The sequence below is a fragment of the Rattus norvegicus genome, chromosome 17 (genome assembly GCF_021556685.1).
Source record: "Rattus norvegicus strain SHRSP/BbbUtx chromosome 17, alternate assembly SHRSP_T2T, whole genome shotgun sequence".
In the NCBI taxonomy this organism is placed as follows: Eukaryota; Metazoa; Chordata; class Mammalia; order Rodentia; family Muridae; genus Rattus; species Rattus norvegicus.
Window position 1 is genome coordinate 40188031 of NC_141550.1, and position 26997 is coordinate 40215027.

Below are 26997 nucleotides of genomic sequence, written 5' to 3' on the forward strand. Positions count from 1 at the left end.
CGACAACTTCATGGTGGAGAAAGCTTCTAGATTTGGTGCTAATTCTAGGACTGGGTATAGTGATCTAATGGGTGCTTGACTGTTCATACCATTTTGAGTCCTGAGTAACAACATCCTTTCTCCAGATTACCAAAGAATGATAATCCTCTGAGCCCCACACTCAGACCCAAGATTTGGCAGGTTGAGACTTCCAATCCTCGATCCGGCAGGATCTATACCCCTGGTCAGCCATAAGAAACCTCAGCGAATGGAACTTCTTCCTTCATTGGTCCTTGAGGAATTAGAGTTCTAGGGGCAGAAACTAAAGCTGAGATGAAAGGGAGCAGTAACTAAGGGGTCCTGGTGTTGAAGAGGAACTCCGTCATCTGGAAATTAAGGAAATCTCAGAAACAGGATTACAACCTTGTTTGTCGTCAAACATGCTTTGACCTCCCCTTGACTGGTGTCAAGACTTCCTTAACCTTTTGACCTTTGCCCTCACCTGCCCTGTCTATCGACCAAGCTTGCTTACACCACGACCAAGCTTACACCACGTTGTGATCCCATTCCCTGAGGAAAAGCTTCTAAAGACACAGACTGAAGTCTTTTCACTTAATCTTTTAAACCTTTTGGGCTCTGCAACTCCAAAAGCCACCAATGTTGAATATCAGCTATGGTTTTATTTTTGTCTAAGACAGTCTGGTGTATCTGTGCTAGGCTTGACACTCATTGTGTAGCTGAAGATGGCCCAGGATTCTGACTGTCCTGCTTTCTCTATAAAAGGTTGCAAAAACAGCTCCTGAAACAATACTTAACTGTGACTCTCTTTTGGGAAGCCTCACTCAGCATAGTCCTGGTTGGCCTGGAACTGGCTCCATAGACCAGACTGGCCTCGAACTCATAGAGATTATCGTGTCCCTGCCTCCCAAGAGCTGGGATTAAAGGCATGCTTCTCCATGGACACTTTCGGAGCTGAGCTACTCTGGTGCATTCACACTTGCACGTTCTGTCTGGGTTAAGGACACAGACCCGGTCGTGGGTCACCGGACACCACAGCGGAGCATGCGTGGAAAACAGCGCGCAGGCGCGGAACTGCTTGCGCAGGCGCGGTGCGCGGTTGTCGCGGTGTACTGATCTACCCGAGTTCCCGGCATGCCGGGCCGGCGTCTTATTGCGGCTTCCCGATTGCCCGCGCGCCATGGAGTGCCTGCGCTACCTGCCCAGGCTACTGCCCCGCGCCGCGCAGTCCCGGAGCGCTCTGTGTATGGCGGCGGTGCGCCTGAGCCTCGCTGCCTGCTGTGGCCGCGCGACCCCGCTGACCTCCGGGAGCCAGAAGGCGCCGAGCACACCCCGCACTGCAGGTACGCGCGTCCCGCGGGGCCCCGCGGCCTCTGCCCCGCCTGCCCTTGGCCCCGCTGTCCTCACCGCTGCTTGGCCTCGCCAGGCTCACCCTGCCCTTAGTTCTCAGGCCAGCACTATGAGGACTTGATTGCGGTTTCTTGTTTATTGAGACAGGGTCTCCGTGTATGGCCCAGGCTGACAGCCAACTGACAGCAAGCAGTCCTGTCTCATCCTTCTGAATGAAGCGGTTAGAAGCGTTAACCGCCTCGTTCGGCTACTTTTGTTTGTTTTGTTGTTGTTTTAAATTTAGCGTTTAAGTGCCTTTCTCTGAGTTTGCATGTGGAGGTAAGATGACAGCTTGCTTGAGTCAGTTGTCTAACTCAAGGCTTGACAGCATGGCATGCATTTTGCTAGCCTAGCCATCTGCTCAGCCCAAAGTAATGGGTTTCATTACAGTACTTTAATACATACTTTTCCCTGACACCCCTCATCCTACTGGCCCTTTTACTTCCTCATGCCCCCTTCTACTTTTGTGTCTCAGAATTCTATAAAGTGGAGCTTTCATTTGTTTTAAGACATGGTCTCACTCTAGCCCTAGCTGGCTTGAAACCCGCAGTAAAGCCCAAACCAAAGTCGATGCTGGGTGGCAGGAGCTACGATTAGCATGATTGGGATGTTATTAATTCTGTTTATTATGTTGATTTCTCCTCTGCGCACATTTATACAATTACATAGTTGCCCTGGAATAAGGTAGGGAATTCCTAGAACTAAGGTTGAATCTGAAGCCAGGCGTGAGCATTAATCCTTGCTTTAAACTATACAAGCAGACAGTCAAGGGAGCAAAAACGCTGGGTAAAGACAGGAGTCTTTGCTGATGCTTTTGTCAACCAGTGGGGAAACCTGAAGATGGGCTGGAGAGATGGCTCAGCCGTTAAGAGCACTGACTGCTCTTCCAGAGTCCTGAGTTCAATTCCCAGCAACCACATGGTGGCTCAACCATCTGTAATGTATACTACTCACTTAAAATAAATAAGTAAATCTCTTTTTAAAAGAGAAAAGAAACCTGAAGACAGTGTTTCTGCAAATGTGATTGCCCAGAAACAGACCTAACAGAAATAGTTTGGGGCCCCCCCCTTTTTTTTTTCAAATTGTACTTAAATTTTTTTCATAATGAGCTGCTGTCAGTCAACACCCCCTCCCCCATACCTGGTCTTTTTGTTACATGCTTTTATTTTTTCCTCCCTTGGTAATGCTTGGGAACTAAGTGGTCTCTAAAACACAGGAACTCAAATTTGGACACTTGTTCAGTCCTTAGAGCTTACATGGTGGAAGGAAAAGTAGACTTCTGACCTCCACAGTACTCAAACACACCCAATAGACAAATGTAGGTTTCATTTTATTACTTTTGTGCAGGGCTTAGGACAAAGCTGAGGGCCTTGTGCATTTTAGACAGGCGCTGATTGCCCCAGCTCCAACTGATCTTTCTAAGTACAGAGAAAGAACAGGCCTCAGCTGTGTGAATTTAGTACATGGACGTGGTGGGTAGGATTAGCTGGAATCCTAACAGAACAAGTGTTTTCTTTTTGCAGTAGGAAAAAGTTTCAAAACATGAGTTGTTCTGAAGGCTCCGTGTACTGTGAGAGTTGCAGTTGACCTTCCAGGAAATTGGGTTAGCCCGGGGCATTCATTCTCTCATTTGTTCTTAGGTGATGTGTACCGGTTTAGAACCTCTGATGCCTCTCAAGCTACTTTAGCCAGCGTGGCCCAGGTGTTTGCTGTGGTAAGTACACAGCATCCAGTACTTGCCAGTTCTCAGGGTTAGACTGTGGGAGAAGGCATTTGTCTCTGTGACCCAAGTGCCTGAGAGATTGGTCTAGAGGTACTCTTGAAGCTTTACTAATGACTGAGGCTCTTGCTATACAGAACAGGCTGTTCGAATGACAGCTCAAAGATTTTTTCCTTTTCAATAAAATTAAGTTTGTCTGGTACATGTTAAGGGCTTCCACCAGCAACATTTCTTTTCTTTTGAGGAGGGAGGGTTGGGAGGAGAACAAGTCTCATGTAACCTAGCCTAACTTCAGACTTGCTATGTGGTCTAGGGTGATCTTGAACTTGTCCTCCTGGCTCTGCCGTCTCAGTTGTAGCATTACAGATGTGCTTCGCCGCACTGTTTTAATGCAGCACCACAGCACTTTATGCACCTGGTTATTAAACCCAGGCTTTTTGTATGCCAGGCAAGCACTCTGCCGACTGAGCCACATCCCCAACCACAACGTTTCCTTTGTGGGCACCAGACTTTATGTCAGTCTGTTTAGATCCCTTAGAAGCCGTTGAGAGGCTGGGGAGATGCTGGGCAGGCAGCTGAGGGCAGTGTTTGAGTGCATGCTGGGAAGGGTGGCCATTATCTCTAAAACTCTGAAATGATTCAGGGGGACTGAGTAAATTAGTAACACATCTCCTGTGGTCTGTGTGTACATTTATGAAATTAGGCCCTTGATGACAAAATGTTAGCCATAAGTAACCTAAATTATAAATTTCTTTTGCAGCTCATTTTGTAAGCTTTTATGGTTTCCAAAAAAGTTTTAAATCTGAGCCAGACTTCCTAAGTTTAAATCTCAGTGTGCTCTCTTTCTGTAGGGGGACTTAGACAAGTTATTGTGACATCTTGTACCTCACTTTCTCATTAATAGCTAGGAATTGTTTGTTGCCTTAGGTAATTATGAGGATTAGAGTATCATTGTGTGTTAATAAGTTTCTCTCATCTACTATATTCTTAGCTAATAAATTTAGTTTTCATGGGAAGATCTGCTGTGAATATTGACTTTTCTTAGTTTTTATTTGTCCAATAATAAATTACCAGACTCAGTTGTGAGCTACAAGCAGACATGCTGTCGGGCTGGGCTACAGGCAGACATGCTGTCGGGCTGAAGAGATGGCTAAGCACCTGCCGCTCTTCCAGGGGACAGGACTTTCACTCTCAGCACCCACACCTGGTGGCTCACAACTGCATTAGCATAAATTCCTGGGGTCTGACACCTCCTCCTGTGCCCCAGAACATATATGAACACACACAGACATGTTCATAAAAATAAAAACAAAAAAGTTAAATCACCTACTTTTTACTGAAAATGAAAATTGGCAAAACTCTGAAAATGGTGCCTCAGACACAGTGACCATCCAGTGTGTGTTATTCTTTACAGACAATCTGGGTTTAGTTAATGTTCTTAGAGATATTAGTGGATTGCTGGGAATTGAGCTCGGGACCTCTGGAAGAGCAGTCAGTGCTCTTAACCACTGAGCCATCTCTCCAACCCCATAAGTGGATTTCTTTTTTTTTTTTTTTTTTTTTTTTTTTTTTGGTTCTTTTTTTCGGAGCTGGGGACCGAACCCAGGGCCTTGCGCTTCCTAGGTAAGCGCTCTACCACTGTGCTAAATCCCCAGCCCCCATAAGTGGATTTCTTAAGGACCCAAGATAAAAAGTTAGTCTATCAAGTTTATATTAGCAAGGGAATCAAAAACAGGGATTTTTCTTTTGACTTTTGCAGATATGATTTATGATTGCATTTCAATATTTTAAGGCTATTTCTCAGCATATAAGTACACTAAGTTGAGATTAAATTAATACTTGTTTTTGTGATCTGTCTTTAGACAAAGTTTGACAAAGAAGGAAACGTTACCTCTTTTGGTGAGTATCTTTACCAATGGATTAGTGAATTTGGTGAAAAATTGGAAATTGTAGTGTTTGTACAGTGTTCTTTGTGATTGCCACTGTGTTGAAGGTTTCTCCTCAGCGTTTGTTCATCAGCGCTCATGGGACTGTCAGCCCCTGTGCGCAGTTCTCCTGTTTTACTTCCTTCTGGCGGGAGCCACTTGGACTCCCAGGATACTTGAAGAGTGTTTGGAGAGCTGACTGTGGAGCTCTGTTGTCTTCCCCTCTGTTTCTTCTGTAAGTCTCCCCTACACAACTCTCCAAGCAGAATTACATAGCCCTCCATCCCCACCCCATCACTGCAGTGGAGAGAAGGAAGTGGTAGTCTGCACTGGTAGTCTGCCTCTGACCAGCTGCTCCTAAAAACAGAGCTAGGTGTTACTTTCCTGAGTGGCTTGAGTTTCACCTCTCCCCTAGCCCTGTGGTCCTGTTCATCGTTGCTTATGTCCTTTAGCTTTTCGGCTTACAGCTCTGTTGGAGGTATGATTTGACACAGAAACAAACTACTACTGTCCCCAGCCTATCACAAGTTTCTCTGGTCTACTATATTCTTAGCTAATAAATTTGGTTTTCAGATGGAAAGATCTGCTGTGAGTATTGACTTTTCTTGGTTTTTATTTGTCCAATAATAAATCTCCAAACTCATTTTATTCACAGATTCAAAACCCTGAATATGACTCTATAGTGGTAAAAATAGAAAATGTAAGGGCTAGAGAAATGTCTCAGCATTTAAAAGCACGTGTTGCTCTTGAGAAGAACCCAGGTTCAATTTTAGCATCCACACAGTAGTTCACAACCATCAGTGACGTTAGTTCCAGGGGATCCAGTGTGGCATTCTGGCCTCCACAGGCATCAACATGTGATACATGGCTATATATATAGGTAAACACTAATATATAGAAATAAATCTACAAAACTAGTTGATAAAAATGTGTGTTCAAGAAGAAATGGCTATGGGCTGGAGATGTAGCTCAGTTAGTAGAGGCTTGCCAAAAATACAGGAGTACCTAGATTCAGTCTCCAGCGTTAACTGTGTGAGTTTGAGGTCATTCTTCAGTTCTTAAGGATATTTAAGTAGCTCAAGGCCAGCCTGGGATATGTGACATCCTGTCAGAGAAGAAGACTATGTCCAGAGATGAAAATTGCTGCTGTAGGTTCTTCTCCTGCTTGGTTATGGTTTTGATATTGGTTCCCAGTGGACTGTTGAGCACAGTGAAATATTACAAAAGAGAGGGGAGAACTTGAGTTCACATGAATCGGCTTTAAGGTTAGGATGGGTATTAAAGTCGCTCCTAAACCTGTGTGTGATAGCAGTAGAAAGTGCACTGATGAGGCTGGGGACAGTGTTGGAGCCGTGCTCCTCAGGTGCTTAGTTTTACCCACTGTTTCTCTTACAGAGAGGAAGAAAACTGAACTATACCATGAGTTAGCACTCCAGGCCAGAGACTTGAGGTTTCAGCACGTAATGAGCATCACTACCAGAAACAACAGGATCATCATGAGGATGGAGGTAAGGGCCGTGCTGCTGTGCTCAGCAGAGTCCTGGCCATCATCCTCAGTATGTGGGTTAAAGACACTGCAGAGCTGGGGTAGTGCGCTTCCCTTTAATCCCCCCACACAGAGGCAGGCGGATCTCTGAGTTCAAGGCCAGCTTGGTCTACATAAAAAGTTCCAGGACAGCTAGGGCTGTGTAAAGAAACCCTGTTTCAAGAGAAGAAAGACAGACAGACAAACTTTAGAAGGCAGTGAGATTTTTGTTACTGAATGCATTGTAAGGGGAGAACTCTTTGCATGAACTGTGTTATACGTTCATCCGGCATAATGTTGCTCTCTTTTGTGTTGGGAAAGTTTTCACTGTGGTCTTCACTGGCCCTTGAAATTCATCTGTAGTTTCTGAAATTACACAAGCTTGATATTTATTTATTCATAAAGATGTCGTGTGGCCAAGGCTACTGTAAGCTTGCTGTGTCACTGGGAAGGAGGCTGATCCCCTGATCATGCTGCCTTTGCCTCTTCCAGTGATGGGGTCACAGGTGCGGGCTGCCCAGCAGCTAACAGAGATGGTGGCTGACAGAGATGGTGCTGTTTGTGTCCTGTAAGGAACAATTATAGTATGGCCTTAGCACCAAGAAGCATCTGCTTTTTTTAAGTATACTAGAAGTGTCTGTTGACTCTTAAAACCTTGGTTTACATTTGTATCTAACACTTTCTAAAAATCATCACACTTCACTTGCATACTCAGAAGACACTGAGTGTATTGAATTTCTCTAGTTAACATGAACCTCAGTGTTCAAACCTGTGAGAGCATGTAGTCCTGAAATAAACGACAGACCATCAGTGGTGATGAGCCCTAAAGTGTGCATGTACTTGCTTTTTTTTTTTTTTAGATTTATTTTATTTATTATATATAAGTACACTGTAGCTGTCTTCAGATACACCAGAAGAGGGCACCAGATCTCATTACAGATTGTTGTGAGCCACCATGTGGTTGCTGGGAATTGAACTCAGGACCTCTGGAAGAGCAGTCGGGTGCTCTTAACCACTGAGACATCTCTCCAGCCCCATGTACTTGCTTTTTAAATTTGTCTTAGATCAGATTTTTTGTCCTCTAATCTAGTTTAATCAAAATGACCACAACAGAAGCAATCTGCTCCCAAATGATTTTTTTCTCTAGAAAATATTCCTTGCTCTTGTTATCAAGAACACTTCTAAACAGGATCTCTTTGAATAGATAAGTGCATGTGAGATGCAGTAAGTTAAACAGGATGTTAAACTGTGGAAATGTTATACTACACAGAAGGATGGATACATGGATGGACGGACAGACAGATGGACAAACAGACTGACTGACTATACTACACGGATGGATGGATGGATGGATGGATGGATGTATAGATATGTAGGTAGATAGATAAGTAGATAGACTATACTACACAGATAAATATGTAGGTAGATAGATAGGTAGATATCTAGGTAACACTATATAACCTCTCAACTTTTTGAATGAATATTTTCATAGTTAAATGTTAGAAGGTAGTTATAAAAAAGATGAGTCCAAATATCTGTGTTATGAATAAAGTAGTCACAAACTATCAAATCTTATTTTTTTTTTTTAGGTTTTTTTTTTTAATTTATTATAACTTTTTTTTTTTAAGATTTATTTACTTTATATATGTGAGTACACTGTCACTGTCTTTAGACACACCAGAAGAGGGCATCAGATTCCATCACAGATGGTTGTGAGCCACCTTGTGGTTGCTGGGAATTGATTGAACTCAGGATCTCTGGAAGAACAGTCAGTGCTCTTAACATCTGAGCCCTCTTTCCAGCCCTTATTGTAACTTTTAATTTTCATTTTATATGTAAAGGTGTTTTCCGTGCATATATATCTGTGTACCACATAAAGGGCCCTCAGAGGCCCAAACTGGTTGTGGACCACAATGTGGGTGCCGGGAATCAAACCTGTGTCTCCTAGAAGAACAGCCACTTCTCCTAAGTACTGAGTCTTCCTTTATATGTAACCCTGGCTATTCACACCTTGTTAGAAATGTTTCTCATTTCATGCTGTTGTAGTTTGAAGCACTGAGGCTTGTCCATAATTTCAAATTAACTCAATAAATTGGTGCTATTTTCAAAAGGAACTATTTCCGTTTGGGCCAAACTACTACAATTAAACTAAATCACTTCTAAAAGTCTACCAAAATTTAAATTTCAAAGTTCAAGAACCATTTTACTGGCATTTAGGAGGGGGAAACAGCAGAGCAGATGTCAGAAGGAAAGGGAATGCACATGTTGAGAAATGGTTCAGTGATTAGAGCACTTGTTGCTCCTGCATAGAACCAGGATCTGATTTCCAGACCCCACAGAGTGGTTAATGACCATCCATAATTCAAGTTCTAGGAGATCTGATGCCCTCTTCTGACTTAACACAGGCACCAAGCACACAGGTGGTACATATATGTACACTCAGACAAAGCACAAGTAAAATAAAATGATTAAGTCTAATTTCAAGAAAGAGTTTATTTTGCCTTTTGAGTTGGGGCCCAGGAAAGCAGGCAGGACAGCCGGAGCTGTTGGCAGAGCAGCTGCATGTAGGGCTGGGTAGGAGGGTTAGAAAGAGCGCAGTGAGGATGTCCAGAGCAGGAGTAAACAGGCCTCGTGTGGTGTGGGCTGGTATGCACATGAAATACAGACGTGGGAAGGAAAGCTATGTTGTTGAGTCAGAGCTCTTCTAAGCCGCAGGCCTAGTAATGGGATCTGCAGGTTGGTTTTATTCTCTTCAGATAGCAGTCTTCACACCTCAGCTCCCAAGTACTGGCATGCAAGCTGGCCTCTCCCGTGCTAAACTGCCTGCGAGATCGTTTTAGGGAGCTTTATCTTTCACTCTTTCCTTAGTTTCTCATAGAGTCCTGGCAGATGTCTTGCTTTGGAGGTGGATTTTTTGAGACAGTTTCATGTACAGCAGACTGGCTGTGAACTTGCTCTGTAGCTGAGCATGTCTTTGAACATCTGTTTTCTTCCACCTTCCAGCTGCTGGAATGGAATTGTGGGGCTACATCTGCCACACCTGTGTGATCCCAGGTCTTCTGAGAGCAGCTTAGAATTACTGAGATATACATACATTTGAATTTTCTTCCTGTAGAAAAATATTCCTTAATTTTATTATTATTTATTTTTAGAAAACCAAATGAGCATTGATTTGGTTTAGTTTTAGTCCAAAATTAGTAAAATGAACTCAGTTTTGTGAATTTCCTCTTTCCTTCAGCTTGATAACTTGCATCTCTATGAGTGTGTGTATATGTGTGTACACATACATTCTTTCTCTTGCTTTTCCAGTACTTGAAGGCTGTGATAACTCCAGAGTATCTTCTGATACTAGATTATCGGAATTTAAACTTGGAGCACTGGCTGTTCCGGGAACTGCCATCACAGCTGGCTGGAGAAGGTCAGCTCGTTACGTACCCGTTACCGTTTGAGTTCAGAGCTATTGAAGCACTCCTGCAGTACTGGGTAAGCCTGATGTCATGCAGTGTCTGGAGCTCGGGCTGGTCTCAGAAGCCTCCAAGACCAAATCTCAGCACAAAGGAGATTTATTTGCCCCAGAGGTTCAGAAGACAGGGAATCTGAGACTAAGACGAGAGATAGAGGCAAGGGAGAGAGAAGAGGAGTATTTATTTGTCCAGGAGGAAGACAAAGGCCTGCCTCTGGATAGAGAGGAGACAGATGAGGCACACAGAACAATCACAGTGTTTATAAAGGTAAAAGGGGAAACCCCGTTTTAAGATGATGTCTCAGTCAGAGTTTCTATTCCTGCACAAACATATGACCTAGAAGCACGTTGGGGAGGAAAGGGTTAATTCAGCTTACACTTCCACATTGCTGTTCATCACCAAAGGAGGTCAGGACTGGAGCTCAAGCAGATTAGGAGGCAGGAGCTGATGCAGAGGCCATGGAGGGATGTTACTTACTGGCCTGCTTCCCCTGGCTTACTCAGCTTGCTCTCTTATAGAACCCAGGACCACCAGCCCAGGGATGGCACCACCCACCATGGGCCCTCCCCACTTGATCACTAATTGAGAAAATGCCTTACAGCTGGGTCTCATGGAGGCATTTCCTCAAGGGAGGCTCCTTTCTCTGTGGTAACTCCAGCTTGTGTCAAGTTGACACACAAAACCAGGCAGTACAGATGAGGTATTCAATTTTAACTGGGCATGTTAATTAGGTGAGCCAAAGGGGGCTTTAGTCTACTGGACTTCAATATCCTTGGTAGTGGCCAAGTAAGGGAATGGACCTTGGTGGCCGGCTTTAGGACTGTAATCCAACAGTTTTAGCAAGGCAGGGGGAGTGGAAGAGAATGGCAAGGCCTGCCAAGCCTTGCTCACCAGAGCATGGCCAGAGTCCCTTCAAAAGTGAGTTAGTATTGATTATTTCAAAGCCGATTTCCACAGCCACATTCGAGTCACCTGTAAGGCTCCTCCAAGGACTTGGAACTTCATTTTCCCAATGAATGAGCCAGTCGAACGAAAGACGCTTAAGAGGAAACTGAGGACGTACATTTCAAATCGGCTCCCTTTTATACACTTCTGTGATTTTTTACGTTTTTGTTTGTTGGATTGGGATCCTGCTGTATACCAGGCTAAGGAGGTCCACCTGCTTCACCCTCTCTAGTGCTGGGCTTACAGGTGTATGGCACACGGTCTGCACTTTCAGGAACCATATCATGGGATGAGTCACATTTATAGTCTTAATTCTGCTACTTAATTCTGTTAGTCTTGTGTCATTTGTCAGTTTGTGTGGAGGTATCTTGATCTTAGCCATATCCTGTCATCCGTTAGTTCCTGTGGATTAACAGCTGTGCTTGTGTTAGCTTAAGAAAAGCATACTTTGGACTCTACAGTGATTTAATGTCTCTTTTTAAAGTCCAAGTGACACCATCTCTCCTCCCACTTCCAAGGCCTGGAATTAGAGGCACATGACAACATATCCAGTTTATTCAGTGCTGTGGGTCTGACCCAAGACTTCATGCATGTTAGGCAAGCTCTCTGCCACCTGACCTGCAGCTCCAAACCAAGTCTCAGTTGTTAAGATGCCACCGTCCATAGCAATTTTGAACTGTGCTCTGTTTACATAAAACATAGCTATAACCAATGTGAAATGCGTGCTTCAACATGGGATTTCAGATTTTTATTTATTGTGTATGTTTGTGTAGCTATGTGTGTGCACATGTGTGTAGGTGCCAGTAGAGGTCAGGGGCATTGGATCTCCTGGAGTCGGAGTTGCACACAGTCGTGAGCTGCCAGGCATGAGCTATTGGAATCTAATTCTGGTCTTCAGGCAGAGCAGAAAGTGCTCTTGACCCCTGAGCTATCTCTACAGTCCCAAGGATATCAGATTTTTGTTTTAACAAATCATCCCCTAGTCCTTTCGTAGCAGCTGTCTAGAGGAAGACTGTTGTGAGAGTTAATCCAGAGCCAGTGGCAGCATTACATGTTGTTCTTCTAACCCAGAAGATTGGCTTTTGATTCATCTCTATATAGATAGGTGTTCCAGCAGGGGCCATGTTCTGAAATGCTGTCAGGTTTTTTAGCTAGTACAATTGTCTGTGTTTAATCAGAGGCTTCACTGATCCTAAGTTCTAAAAAGGTTGTTTTAATTCTTATGAAAGGCCATGTTGTTATCTAGATCAACACCCTTCAGGGGAAACTAAGCATCCTGCAGCCACTGATCCTGGAGACCCTGGATGCATTAGTGGACCCCAAGCACTCTTCTGTTGACAGAAGCAAACTGCATGTCCTACTCCAAAACGGCAAAAGGTAAATCTGGGCAAACCAGGGGTTAGAGACAGAGACTTTCAGCTTGTCTCTCGATGTCCACAGTGATGGCTGCCGTACACGCACATGTGAGACTAGTGTGCTTCTTGTTTATGAATGGTGACAACTTCCCCTGCTGTGCTCAGGGTGTCAGCGTCCCCATACTTTACTTTCTTTTGGGGGAGGGGCTCCAAGGAGGATGAGCCTACTTTATTCCATATGCCAGTCTGACGTTGACCTGAGTGAAATTTGGACTTGCTGCAGTCTCCTGCCTTAGCCCCCTCAGTGCTGGGATTTAGTTTTTATATGAAAATGTATGTTTGTTTTTTTTAAGTGGTACAGGTGGGAGATTGAAGTAAAAAGAACACAGTCTAATGTTGTTCAGAAAGATACTGCACAAAACATTGTTACAGCCCATCTGTCATCCCATTCAGTTGTTAATGCTATCTTTATAGCAGATTCACTGATCTAAATCCAGAGTCACATGTCCCCACTCCATGTTCATTTTCTAAAATCATAACTCAGCCAAGGATTTAAATTTTGCCTCAATTAATTTGTGTCATAATTTAAATAAAAATACTCTGAGAATTGTACTCCCCAACTGTGACTGAAAATTTAACACCTAAGGGCTGTGACTGATATATATATTTTTTAATTAAAATTTTATTGGGGGCAGGGAGGATATATGTATATGTGTGGAAGTCAGGAAAGCTTGTTGGAATTAATTTCTTCTTTCTACCATGTAAATCCAATGGATTGAACATAGGTCATCAGGTTTTCCAATAGGCACCTTAACCTTTTTGACCCTTCTTACTGGCCCTAGTTTAAAACTAAAAATTAATATTTGTTTATTTTATATGTATGGTTGTTTTGCCTACATATACTTAAATGTGCACCATGTGTGTGTCTGGTGCCTGAGACGTTCAGGAGACATCAGATCCTCTGGAGTTGACTACAGATGATCATAAGCCACCATATGGTGCTAGGGCCCAAACTTGGATCCTCTGCAAGAACAGCCAGTGATCAGAATGCTCAGCCATCCATCCCTTAAGCCTCCATCCTCAGTTAAAACTTTAAAAGGCACTGTTGTTTGTGTTGTTGATGCAGTGTTGGAATGGTTTTATCAGTTAAGCTCCAGAGTGGAGAGACGGTTCAGTAGAAATAAGATGCTCTTTCAGAAGACCTGAGTTCCATTCCCAACACCATATCTGGTGGCCCACAACCACCTGTAACTCCAGCTCCAAGAAGCCTCAGTAGGCACACAATAGGACATGTGGCATAGGCACACACACAGACACATAAATATAAGTACTTTTTAAAAAGAATGTGCAAAGCTAGATATGGAATCTCACATGTAATCCCAGCACTCAGCAGTCTAAAGCAGGAGGATTGCCTCAAGTTGGAGGCTAGCCTAGGCTACAGAGTTATGTCCTCTCTCAAAAAGGGGTAAGGTCAGAGGTGTAAGTAATCTGAAGGAGCCTTTGCCTGTCGTGAACGAGGCAAAGCATGAAGGGTGCTTCAGAACTACACATAAGAACTGAATGACTTGTCCATCCCCTTCCTGTACGTATCTCACAAGCATGATTAAGAGCATCATTGTAACTTCTTCCTGACCTGCACATCATAGATTCCTTTGACTTCTCTGGCCTCTTTTTCTTACCTGTAACCTACCTCCTATAAACCTCTTGGTGCACCTCTTCAGCCATCCTCTGACTGATTCATTGTGGAGTCCTTAGCTAAGAGTAAATGCCCACAGGTTTTACCTTAGCCTTAAGTCTCTAGAACAGACATCTAACCTTGAAAGCTACCAACGTTATATATAGAGTTGTGTCACTGGATAATTTTACTGATTTGCTTGGGTTTGGGAATGGTTAATTTGCACTATTAGTGAAATGTTTCTCACCAGTATACACTGATAGGTGGATCACTTATCAGTTGCCCTACACACTTAGAGTGAAATGATGCACATTTATGCTGCTGATCTCTGCTGTGTAACTATTCTTACAGTCTCTCTGAGTTAGAAACAGACATTAAAATCTTCAAAGAGTCAATTTTGGAGCTCTTGGATGAGGAGGAGATGCTGGAAGAACTCTGTTTAACCAAGTGGAGTGACCCGCATGTCTTGTAAGTGGAGCCTTGTGTTGTTTCTTCCTTCAGGCGAGCCTGTATTTTTCTAGATAGAGAGAATAAGTACTTTTCATTTCTAGACACTGTGTCTTGCACATGTCCCAGCTCAGTGAGGCTGCATTGAATGCACATTGCATTCTAGCTGCTGGGCTGAAGAGAACATAAATATATCACAGTTCCCCTGGGGAATGGATCACTAAGCAACACATGCACAGTGAACTAAGTTCCCTAAGAAGCAAAGGGCAATAGTCGCGTGGTAAGGAGAAGGGGGCGAGCTAGGCAGTGGGATTGGAGTCCATAAGCCTTGTCTATTATAAACATAGCTTACACATTTTTTTCTGATTTTTGAACCTAGAAATCATTTATGTTTTTAAAAACTGCTGAAAGCAGGTCCAAACACAGAGTATGAAACTCACTGTCTGATCTATACTAGTGATGCATTAAAGTCACCGGAGACCTGAGTCTACTTCTCCAGTAGGGGCCAAAGCCTGTAGAGAAATGCACTGTCTTATTGGTGGCACAGTTGTAAGTGCCCATGCTCTTCATTAGCCAACAGGCAAGGAAGGGGCTGCTGAGGTGGCTCTGCAGGGGACAGTGCCTGTGCAAGCACATCCACCTGAGTTGGATCCCTGGAGTCCATGTAAACGTGAAAGGAGGGCGCCAGCCGCACGGTGTCCTACTCCCACATCACTCACACACACCAAACAGTAACAAGTACACTGTTTTTAGTTCCCTGAAGACATAACAAACAACTCTTTCTACCCAACACTTAAGTCATACGAACATGCCATAGTAGAGGCACGATGCAACTCACTTTTACCAAATCTCTCCTTCGGGAAAGGCGATACCTTTCAGTGGATCACAGTCAGGGCTGTGGTCTCCAGACAGGCTAGAACTAGACAGTGTTAATAGGATGTGCTCAGGGAAGCAGACATCACAGTTAGGTCCTCTGTTCACTCCTCTAGGAAGGATGAAACAAACCAGCTACTGCTGTTATGACTGTATTAAAAGGGAGATGCTTTTTTTAATGTGTAGGCGTTTTGCCTATATGTATGTCTATGTACCACCTGTTTGTGTCATGCCTACAGAGGCCAGAAGTGGGCAGATCTCTGAGAACTGGAGTTACAGATGGTTGTGAGCTATCATGTGGGTGCTAGAAATCCAACCGCAGTCATCTAAAAGAAGAGCCTTAACCTTTACCCACTGAGACAATCTTCCAGGCCCAGGAAGTGTTCTTTCCAACTTAATCTGGGTTGTCTTGTGCTCCACAGTGGCCTAGGCTTGCACTTTCTCATCGGTATTCACATTTGTATTTCCAGTCACTAATGATGCGTGTTTACACGAGTCTTTTGGATTGAGGGCCTGGGCACAGTGGTTTGAACTCAGCTGAGTAGGGCTGAGTGCATCATGCTTAGGATCAGTTGACAAAGCTTCTTGCAAATGGGATGCAGTCAGAACAGGTGAGATGAGGCTAGCTCTCTCCCTGGTGACTGAAGCTGGGGGCCGGTATGTGTTGCACAGTGTCGGGTTTGTTGACTGTTGACTGTGAATTGAAGTGAGCAGAGCAGCACTGGGATTGACCACGCAGAGGAGATGGAGCTGCTGCTGGAAAACTACTACCGACTGGCTGACGACCTCTCCAATGAGGCTCGGGAGCTTCGGGTCCTGATTGATGATTCACAGAGCATTATCTTCATCAATCTAGATAGGTAAGGGCCACAGAGGTGGTAAACACTGCAGTTAGGAAGGAAGCGCTTTTTAGTAATCTTGTTTAGAAGAAGTCACACCATCACATCTGTGACTACCTCATAGTGGGCTTTATGACTGACCTACGGCCTGGCTAAAGCACTGAGGGAATGCATGGTTTATTTGGACTCGCAGTTTGAGGGAAACCTGAAGTAGCTGGTCATGTGTCCTAGTCAGGACCCAGTGAGGTGAGTGCTGTCAGCTCACCTTCCACTGTTTGCTGTCCAGGTCCCCAGCCAGGGACTGGTGCCACCTATGGAAATGGTGGGTCCCCCACCTTCTATGGTGATTGCAAACCTTGTCAAGTTTCACTGTTACCCATCACAGGAGTTCCTTTCGAGGGTGAAGAGTGACCCCATAGGCCTTCGCTCGGTTTTGCTGGATTTGGGTGCGTGCTGTTCTGAGTGGGTTGTTTTCTCTCCAGCCATCGCAATGTGATGATGAGGTTAAACCTCCAGCTGACCATGGGTACCTTCTCGCTTTCACTCTTTGGACTGATGGGAGTTGCTTTTGGCATGAATTTGGAATCTTCCCTTGAAGAGGTAAGAATGCAACTCCAAGGATTTTATTTTATAATGTTTGAATGATCAGCTTTTTTGGAAGCATATGTGTTCCCTTTCTCATTGCTGTGACAGAACACCTGGCAAAGGCAACATAAGGAGCAGAAGGTTCATCCTGGCTCCCAGTTTAAAGGAGTCACCATCCGTCACTGCAGGGAAGACAGGGTAGCAGGGCCGAAGGCGTCTGGTCACATGGTCCATACTCAGGAAGCAGGCGACTCTCCCTGTGGAAATGCCCTCCCAGAATCCAACTCCTGAGTGACTCCCAATCTAGTCAGACTGACAGTGATGGTGTCACTGGAACACAGGCTGTAACTCACTTAGAAGTCAAGCAGTTACTGTTGTCCTCGTGCTTTATTTCCTACACCATGTAAGTGCACGGGAGAAGCTAACTAACACAGCCACACTGTGAGGAGAGGTAATAAGGGATTTTGTTTTAGTTCTGTGTGTCTGGCTCTGAGCCTGGGAGTTAACATGTATAGGTCTTGTTTGATGTAGTTATCACAACTCTATAAAATAGACATATACCTCCTATTTTGTAGATGAGAAAATAGAGCCTCAGGAAACTTAAGTTGCAGATCCAGAAAACAAGATTTCAACCCAAGGATGATTCCTTTCAGATTCCTACCTGCAGACCCAAGTCTTTGGTAGGGTATGGCAGCAGGACCTCCAGAGCCCAAAAATTCAGGGCCAGCCTGGGCTGCAAAGCCAAGCCTTGCCTTTACAGCATTTTCTGATAGGGGCATCATGTAGGTACAGAAGAACCCAGTTGTGAGGGGACAGAGGAGTAGCCCCATCTTGGCCGCAGTCTTTGGGCTTGGCTGCAGGCCTTGACCCTAGCTGCTTTCTATAGAGAGGTCTTCCAATGACACAGGGAATTTGTCTGTGAGGAGCTTGACCTTTTGTGACTGGAGTAAACTATTTCTTTCAGGATCATCGTGTGTTTTGGCTGATTACAGGAATTATGTTTATGGGAAGTGGCCTCATCTGGAGGAGGTTGCTTTCGTTCCTTGGAAGACAGCTGGAAGCTCCTTTGCCCCCTGTGGTATGGACTTGGGGCTCACAGCAACACTGCTGGGCTCTCTTAATCCTGGGCATAGAGTCAGGCAGCCTGGGTTTCAGTGGCCATAGGCTTTGTGACCCTGTGCAAGTTCTCCTTCCTTTCCCTTCTGCTAATCCAGTCTGCACTGTGTGCTTTAAATGATGTAGACAGTTAAGTGAGGTGAGATGCTCACAGTGAATCAGTTGGTTTCTGTAAACACTGGCAGGAATCATATGTTGAGACAGATGCTCGTCACTCTGCAGGGCTTTGCCGTAGCTGTGCTGAAATGCTGCGCTGTGTGCTCTCATGAGCGTGGGAGCCACCCCTCCTTCCCTCCCTTGTCTGTGGAGTCAGCGCTGCTGGAGGAAGTGCACAGGCACTGACCTGCATGGTACCCACTTACCATCTGGTTAGTGGCTTCTAAGAAAGACACACACTGAAACTCTTTTCCTGCTTTATTTAGATGGCCTCCTTGCCTAAAAAGACCCTTCTGGCAGATAGAAGGATGGATGTGAAAAACAGCCTCAGGCCGGAAGGACTTGGAGCAGGCAGGACTATCCTCGCAAGCCGATAGCAGCAGCCTGGCAGACAAGGATTTTTATTCTTCTGAAGCTATTATCACTTTCTGGGGGAAAACGACAACTGGTGTTTAAATTATGAATGACTAAAAATACTGTGGCATTCACAGTACTAAACTTGATCGCATCTTCAGAATTCTTTGAGACAGTGCTTTCTTTGTAAAAGGCCCAAACCCTATGTCCTACCAACTTTGAATACTGTTTATGGGCATTTTAAAGTATCGATTTATGTACTGTGAGTAGACTTATCTAGATCAGTGCCACTATACATATGGAGGAGTGTAGCTTTGTGCTGACTGCTCAGGGACTCAGCAGAGCCCGTGGCCCCGCACAGAGACTCACAGTCCCGTCAGTCTCGCTCAGGGAGGAAGGCTGGTGGATCACTTAGCCTTTTGACAAATTCTGCAATGTCAGTCCTTGGTGGAACTTTACTTCCAGGTATTTGCTTTCTTTTATATATGATGAATAAAAAAGAGGTATAATTTAATGTCAGCATACTTGGATTCCAATTAAGCAATATTGTTACTATTTTTTGATTAATTATAAATAGAACTATGGAAAGTTAAGTTTAAAGTGTTTATTCTCTTACAATTTTATAGATGTTTTGATCATTGCCTGATTTAAGAGATTGTCATGCTACCCCCTCCCCAAGAGAAAATGTATACAGCCAGCTAATGTGTTTGCCTTCCTCTCAAAGGTTAACACATGTGTTTGTCAAACAAGAACATAGCTAATGTAAGAATGGTGGAAACGCTGCCTTCCCAATCAGAAGCTCTCGTTTAAAATAAATGGCAAGGCAGGACATGGTTGGTCCCCCACCTGTACTTCTAGTCCTTGAGAGGCTGCAGCAGGAAGGTTAGGAAGAGTTTGAGGCCAGCCTGGGCTACAGAGTATGTTCTAGGCCAGTGACTGTTGCAGAGTGAGGTCCAGCCCACCTGGACTATAAAACACCAGAGGAAGTGGGGCTTCGAGTGCCGCTCGCTTGCTTGCTTGCCCAGCATGAACAAAGCTGTGGGATCAGCCCTCTAACTGCATGGTGAAGAGTCAAATTGCTGATACCATTCAGCCTGCCTTTGTGTGTTTTCAGGATTCATACAGTTGTGTGCTAAAACATTACAATAACCAAAAAGTGTGCTTCCCAAAGTAGTGCGCTTGTAAGACTGTAGTAAGGCCAGAGCAACTCTTAGCCTACAGTGTAGGAATAACGAAGAAGTGTGCCCACCCCAGACTGTGGGTGTCCCACAGGATTACTGGGCACTTAAGTGATGGAAGTAAAAATGTTACTCCAGCAGAAAACAGGTTACAAGTGAGCTCCCCTCCTGTGTGGGGCTGTGGAAAGCTGGTCTAGCACTGAACTGGCCTGGTGTCCCAGCCATGAAAGACTCTTTCATGGCTCTGAGTGAGATGCTGGAATGTGACTGTGAAAACTGTGACAGCTGAACCCTTTGACAGCATCCAGGATCGTCTCTGATGATGCCCAGATTTCACATCCCTCTTCAGCACACCCGAGAGCACCCCACTGCTGTGACCGGTCTTACACTGTGATGTCTTAGGCTTTGCTCAGCTAAGATCCATGAAAAATTGAAGTCCACTTGATCCCAGGTCAGACAGGGCTGAATCTCATTTTTCCTTGTAGTGTTAGTTTATGAGCTCAAATAAAGTTTTGATTAGTCGTGTCCCTCTTAGCAGAGGGACAAAATGTAATTACTTCGCCTTAGATAAAAGGACGGAACTGGCAGTTTGTAAAGTTTTTAAAGGCGGTTAGGTCAGGTAGGGTTTGAGTGATACTGTTTCTTAAAGGAAATATAGAATATCAAATACTGAGTTTTTGTATAAAGATATATAAATGCATAAAGATGGAAAACCAATATATAAATGTCTGTTGGTGTCTTGAGGTAAAGATCACAAAGATTATCGCCAGGCTGTTTAGCTGAGTCACTTAAGCATTGTAGAGCTGATTCTTAGAACCAGTCAGTGCTTGGAGGAGGAGATGTTAATCCACCTGTTGAGGACGATGTGCAGACTGCTTATATTTTCTCTGTATCAGGTTTTTCTATGTTCTTTAGGTTGGCCTTTAAAGGGGGGTGGGCTTTAATTTCTCACAGAGGAGTCAATATATGAAGGATCCTGCTTACCTGAAGTTATGTTTGGATTTCTGTAAGCTTTAAGCTTCCTTTACCTGATGCCTGTTACGTGCTATGCTCAGACATTGAGTGAAAGACAAATCCTGTGGCCAAGGCAGCCATGTATAGACAGGCCCTCATCCATCTATTACAGAGCAAAGTCACTGGCACATTGTGGCTAGTGAGAGCATCTGCAGGGGTTGGGGGAGCTCCTTCCCGATGTGCAGGAGGCCCTGGGGTTAGCCTTGCCATTTGCCCCTTCTGCTGCCTGTGTTCTTCAGATAGGTTGGACCACTAATTAAACCAAATGTCCCTTTGTGCTTCCTGCTGTGCCTTATGGGGCTGTACAGTGCTTCAGCTAGTCTGGAGCATGTCCGTCTGTGTGACGATGAGCAGAGAGGCTGTGTCTTCTGGGGTATTTGTGTCTGTCCTGCCCCTCTTTCTCCTCCCTTGTGAGCCATTTCAGTGGAGTTGATTCTCCTTGGCCTCTTCCTCATTCTCTCTGCAGAGTCTCTGAGTGGGACCTGTCACTGTCACCATTTCCCTTACCATTTGTATTGTTCCTAGGATCAGAGGGAATATTATCTCCCTTGGCTGACAGAGAACCAGCTGGTCACTGTTTGCAGGTTTATGTGCTGGCAAATTTCTCCTGAAGTCACAATGTAGGGCTGGTATACAGAAGCTACCCAAGAATAAGTGACGCCAAAGCCTACTTCCCACTGACCCTTTGCTGGTCCCTTATGGTCACCCTGGGCTCAGGCCACACCACTCCTTTCCGCTCTGTTGATGCAGCTTGCAGCCTAGCACAGCAAAGCCCTGCCACCACTCTGTAAGACTCAAAACCACAGTGGTGAGATTGACCGCCTGTCAAAATGGTAGCTTCACAGATTTGTGAGTGAGACCGATCATCAAACCCTAGTTTCTTTTTTTTTTTTTTTTTTTTTTTTTCTGGAGCTGGGGACCGAACCCACGGCCTTGCGCTTCCTAGGCAAGCGCTCTACCACTGAGCTAAATCCCCAACCCCCAAACCCTAGTTTCTGTAGTTATCCTTCACTGTATAAAATGTGAGCACAGACATCCAAGTGAGGAGGGACCAGTGTGCAACCTTCCCTACAAAATATATGACAAAATACCCAAGATAACAGCCTAAAAAGAGGAAATGTTTATTTTGGCTCAGTTTCAGCCAAGTCAGCTCCAGGGTGCTTGGCCCTTTGCTTTGGGGCTGGGAAAGAAGCACTATGTCATGGCGGAGGAGAGCTGCTCATTTCACAGCAACTGGCAGTGGAGAGGCAAGGAAGGACCTGGGGTCCTGATACACCCCAGTAACATAACTTCCTCCGACAAAGACCCACTTCAGTTCCTACCTTCTTTAAGCTAAGGGCCAAGCCTTCAACATAGATTTGGGGTACATTTAAGATCCAAATAGGACCAGCCACCACGAAGAAGGATTTTATAGGAGCAATTATATGGAGAATGTTAAGAGCTAACTACACCCTTTCTACACTAGAGAGGCAGGTAATGCCGCAGAAAAGGGGGTGGGTTGATAAAGTCCCACGCACAGGCAGCAAGCTCAGAGGATTCAAAAGCACTTTAGAGGGACTTGCCCTCAAAGCCTGCTGCTCCCTCTCATCCAGTGTCCACACAGAGCTGACCGCATTTCCGGGTAGCCTGGCTGTCCAGGAGCCCCACCTCTGTCAGGTTTCACCAGAGCTCCTCTGGAGAACTACTTTGGCCATCATGGAGATGACTTGCTGAAGAGACGGGCTGATTAGGAGATGACATCTTCAATCTGAGCTGAAGCTGTAGACGTGAAGTGCCCCAGAGAGCCGGGCTCCCCAAGAACTCCTTCCAGCAGCAACGACCACTTGGTTCTGTGGAGGACACAAGACAGACAGCACTAGTGATATTCCCTCCATGAGGCAGACATCATACTGTGCTCTGAAGTGCACAGAAGAGCAATGCCAGCCACACCCCACAACCACAACTTGAGTCTCTCCCCCTTTGTTCAGACACCACTTTGTCAGATCTGATAAGTTCCAAAACCACTGTTGTGCAAGTTGACCCCAGAACCTCACTGCAGTGCATGTGACCACATCAAGTGGCACCTCCTAATACCCCAAGGTCAGTCAACAAGAGAAAATTAATCTTTTCAATTGACGAAGTGGTAATTTCTTCTCCTCCCTTATTTATGTAATTACTAGTCACTAAATGTGCTTTTACTTTGGCTATATTCTAAGTCTTCTTTCCATTTCCTGGCCAAATCATGCTCCTCCCCTAAAGTTAACCTTCCTGGCTGCTTGCCATCTCCCTGGTCTAACCATCGCAGGGGCTATTTCAAGAACCATAAGTCCTGCATGGACAGCCACTGTCTGTATCCCTGGGTCACTGCACGCTGATGTCAAAGGTCTTAGCTGCATTCTATCCTTCCATCTGAGCTGTAAGCAGGAGACCGGCCGTGTCACTGTTCTGTCTTCTCCACTGTCCACTGAGGTACCTCAGTTAATGTACTGCCGAGGCTCACCAGCTGACATGGGCAGGCTTCCTCACGAAAGTCTCCAGGCTGCCACTTCTACCAGACTCACATCCCAGGACAGAAGCCTGCCTTGAGGGTCCTACCTCAGGTCTCAGGGAAAGGCCACCGAGCTTTAATGCTGTCTCAATTGTGAGCTGGGAAAGTGAGGGTGTTAATACTGGCTCGAGTGAACTGCAATTAGGAAAGCTAACTTGTGGGGTTGTGCACTCCAGAGTTGACTGTAAAGTACTTCCAGATGACCTTGACCACAACTACCCTTGCTCAGTGTTCTTGACAATGTCTGATTTTTTGAAAGTGCATAAAATTGTAAGTAAAAGTCAGGTGTATCCTTAGAGAATCCTTCCACAAGCTTAATAACTGCTGGTTCTTGTAGCTAACCCTGAGCTTCTATCAGGGTTGTCTGTGTCAGTGAGGACTGCTGGCCACCAGAGGGCAGCTTCACTCTGGGTCTGCCAAGCACTTCCCAAGCCTTTACAGATTGCTGTCTTCACCAACAGGGCTTCCCTCACTAAGGACTCCTGCTCACATTGCTCCACGGCAGTTGTCCTATGCTGGTCTCATAGACCTACATGTGTCTTCAGGAGCAGTCACCATCCTGTCTTTGTTTAATAGCCTAGCACAGTTCTACAATACCAGTCCTGAGGTGAACAAACACTGTAGTGGGTTAGTGTAGTTTCCTTTGTTTTGACACAGGGTCTCACTCTAACTCAAGCTAACTTGGAACTCTTAAGTCCCAGGCTGGCCTCAAATTCCTACCTCAGATTCCAAGTGCTGGGATTACAGGCATGAGTCGCCACACCTGCCTCTTTAGTAGTATATATTAAGGTAAGTTTCTTAAATCTATATTAAAATGTAATCTTAATGAATGGATCCTTTAGGAGTCCCACTGCTGTTTCTTGCCTACAAGGATATTTGCATAATTATATAAAAATACAGGTACAGTAATATTCACTACAGTACAATCTGCAATAGTAAAAAAAAATGGAAATAACATAAATATGAGAATGTAATTAACTGAATCATGGAACATCCAAAAATAAAGTATTGTATAACTGTGGGAAGTATCAAGTGGTTCTTTATACTTATTTGAGAGGAATAAAGGTACAGCCGTGGCATGCATGTCTAGACCAGCAGTTCTCAACCTGTGGCTTGTGATCTCTTGGGGGATGGAATGACCCTTTCACAGGGGTCGCCTAAGACCACCAGAAAAAACAGATGTTTACAATTCATAACAGTAGCAAAATTGCAGTTATGAAGTAGCAACAAACATAATTTTATGGTTGAGGGGTCACCACAACATGAGAATTGTATTAAAGGATTTGCAAGATTGAGAGTCATTGGTCTAAACTTGTTTAAAGACTGATCAGGCACTCAGGATGTCACCCATCAGGGTGCTGCCCAGCCTGACAGACTGAGTTCAGTCTCTGGGAGCCAGGCATGGTGGGAAGAGAGAAGCAAAGTTCTCCCCAGTCCTCTGAGCACCACAAGTGTACTGTGGCACATGAGCTTGTAGCCCACACAAACATTATTGAAAAAATCAGCAGTCTGGACATTGTTACTGCAGTGGTCTGCAGATGTCATAAAGGGCAGGTGACATCTGAGGCTATGTGAGAACTCCTCTCAGAAGCCGCAGTGCAGTGTGTACAGCCATAGACAGGTCAGGAATGAGAGCAGATCCTCGGCACACATCAAACGCCCTTAAGTCATGGACTGCGACATTCAAAATTCATAAAACTTCATGTCAGGAATAATACTTCAACTATTTAGAATACGATGGCCATTTTTTTTAAAGTCAGATATAGTTGGCCCACAAGCAATCCCCTGCTAAGCCTGGCTGCAGAGTGGCAGAGGGGTGTGGGGGTCCATACTTAAAAAGTAGTGGGATTAAGTTCACATGTTCCTTCTTTTCTAAACTAAAAAGAGACTATCAGATCTGGTGTCAAAGCACAGGTCCGGTACTCACCCTTTCCTTAGACCGCACAGACACCAGTGAGCTCCCAAACCTTGAACTTGCCTGTAAAACACACATCATGGTTTGTTTAGCAGTCGGTGTAAGCACAAGGTGCTGGGGTGGGGTGTCAGGCCTTCGGGATACTTACCTCTGGAGAAATTAGCACATACTGGGCCTGGAAGAAAGAGCAGCAGGGAGACCTTCAGCATGGTATGTAATTCCTACTCACACAGAGCTTTGAGCCCGTCTGACAGCTTCGTGCTCATAGTTCAGTGTTTCCGGATTCGTTCAAGTATGCCCTTTAACCCCAGAAATTCCATTTGTAGAACCCTAGATCCTAACGCCTTATCTGTTGTAAGAAATCATTTACATGGAAATGTTGACCCTACAATTTATAATGGAATTGGCCACAATGACTAGTGATCACCACTTCAGGAAAGTCAGTTAAGTGGTTTTATTCCAAGATAAAAGAGTTGGCAGATAACAGAACCCCCCTCCCCACCCCTTAGCAGGATCTCATGTAATCCAGGCTGGCCACAAATTCACTATATAGCCAAGGCCATCCTTGAATTCCTAGTCCTCCCTCTTCTGCCTTTGGAGTACTAGAGTTACAGTTGTCACCACCATATCTACATCCGTATAGAACAATGTATACTTTCCCATAAAATCTAGGATCTGGGCTGCATCTTTTCTGTGTTTGCTCTTTGCATATTCTGCTGTTTATTGGGTTGCTGTGCATGCATATGTGCCAAGGCATGCATGTGGAGGTCAGAGGGCAACTTGAGAGTAGGTCCTCCTACCATGTGGATCCTAGGCCCCCAGGCTTGGCAGCAAGTTCCTTAGACCCTGAGCCACCTCACTACCCAATACGAGGTGAATAAGCCTTATCCAGAAGGCCTGGGGTCTCTCCAGTTGTGGAGTATCTACAGATACACAGTGAGATCTCCAGAGGATGGGCCTGAGACCACCAGGAGATATATTTGTGAGGACCACAGCCTGACCGTTCTGTCCCGTACGCTGATGGCTTTGTACATGAGACCAGTCCCCTACTGTAGAATTTCCACTTGCAATTTCATATCAGATCTTGAGAAGTCTTTGTTTTTGCAGCATTTCAGATTTTAGACTGGGGATGCTCAGCTTGCATACCGTTTGATTAAAACTAAGCGCTTGGGAGGTTAGAAGTGGGAAGTTTGAGGCCAGCCTGGACTATACCTTTAAAAAAACAAGTTAGTTTTTGAACAAAATATGCATGTTGTGATCTTACTGGTTAAGTGTTAGAAACAGGTCTTAGGTGATTGCTGATTTTCTATATTTTTCTTATGTTACTTTTGTGTCTGGACTATATGTCAAACATATCATTTTTCTCTGCTTTCAAAAATAATATCCCTTACACATTTCAGAAGTATTACAAAATATAGTGTACAAAAAAGGAGAAAGAAAAAGAAACCGGTCTTAGTGCAGGTCCTTGGCTGCCGTCTGCAGTGTGCCTTGAACAGAAGCCCTCTGTCCTTCAGGCTCTTTGTCTGTCACTGGCATCTTCATGGCTTTGGTGCGGATTCAGCTACACAGTGCTTTATTGTGTGCGCACTAAGTAGGACATGGCACTGCTCGCCTGGGATCCCTGCACCAGTTAGGCAAACGCAGGGAGACTAACACAAGCTCCAGGCCAAACAGGACTGCCTACAAGACCCTGCCTCCTCCCCACAACCCCCACAATCCTAACATTTCAAATGGTAGAAAATACTAGAAGACTATGCACTCTGGCTAATGGGAAAGCTCTGCAGGATTCAAAGGAGGTTAATTTTAATGCTCCTCTTTGTGTTCCTGTATTTCCTACATTTTTTACATTAAACTTTCATTTTGCCGTTTTAAAAAAATCCTTTTTGTTTGTTTTTGAGACAAGGTCCCACTTTGTGGCTGTGGCAGAGAACTCACTAGGTAGACCAGGCTGGCTCCAAACTCACAGACCTCAATGCCTTTCCTGGGTGCTGGGGTCAA

At 44.8% G+C, this 26997-nt stretch overlaps 2 protein-coding genes and 1 pseudogene across 53 annotated transcripts in view; 1 reads left to right on the top strand and 2 right to left on the bottom strand.

The window, feature by feature from the left end:
• LOC148000138 (large ribosomal subunit protein eL32 pseudogene) overlaps positions 1–1179 on the bottom strand; it is a 29211-nt pseudogene extending 28032 nt beyond the window's left edge.
• On the top strand, positions 1086–24112 carry Mrs2 (magnesium transporter MRS2). 5 transcript variants are annotated; one of them, XR_015640991.1, is made up of 11 exons: positions 1086–1340; positions 3027–3100; positions 4969–5005; positions 6427–6539; positions 9866–10039; positions 12195–12342; positions 14347–14463; positions 16023–16175; positions 16637–16754; positions 17704–17817; positions 18278–24112. XR_015640991.1 is itself a non-coding variant. In NM_024001.1 (11 exons), exons 1-11 carry the CDS (start codon positions 1178–1180, stop codon positions 18386–18388), a joined length of 1305 nt encoding a protein of 434 aa, NP_076491.1. In that variant the 5' UTR covers positions 1104–1177; the 3' UTR covers positions 18389–18958. The 5 variants fall into 5 exon arrangements, 2 of the variants coding, with proteins under 2 accessions (XP_087447693.1, NP_076491.1); XR_015640992.1 differs by having other exon boundaries at positions 15988–16175; positions 18278–18958; XR_015640990.1 differs by having other exon boundaries at positions 12212–12342; positions 15988–16175; positions 18278–18958.
• The window catches only part of Gpld1 (glycosylphosphatidylinositol specific phospholipase D1), a 48104-nt gene continuing 42761 nt past the window's right edge, over positions 21655–26997 (bottom strand). For all 48 annotated transcript variants that reach the window (XM_087590121.1, XM_087590111.1, XM_087590085.1 and 45 more), the window contains 3 exon segments: positions 25148–25174; positions 25012–25062; positions 21655–22386 (listed from right to left, as the gene is read on the bottom strand). In XM_087590121.1, the coding sequence (XP_087446247.1) occupies positions 22300–22386; positions 25012–25062; positions 25148–25174 (165 nt within the window). In that variant the 3' untranslated portion in view covers positions 21655–22299.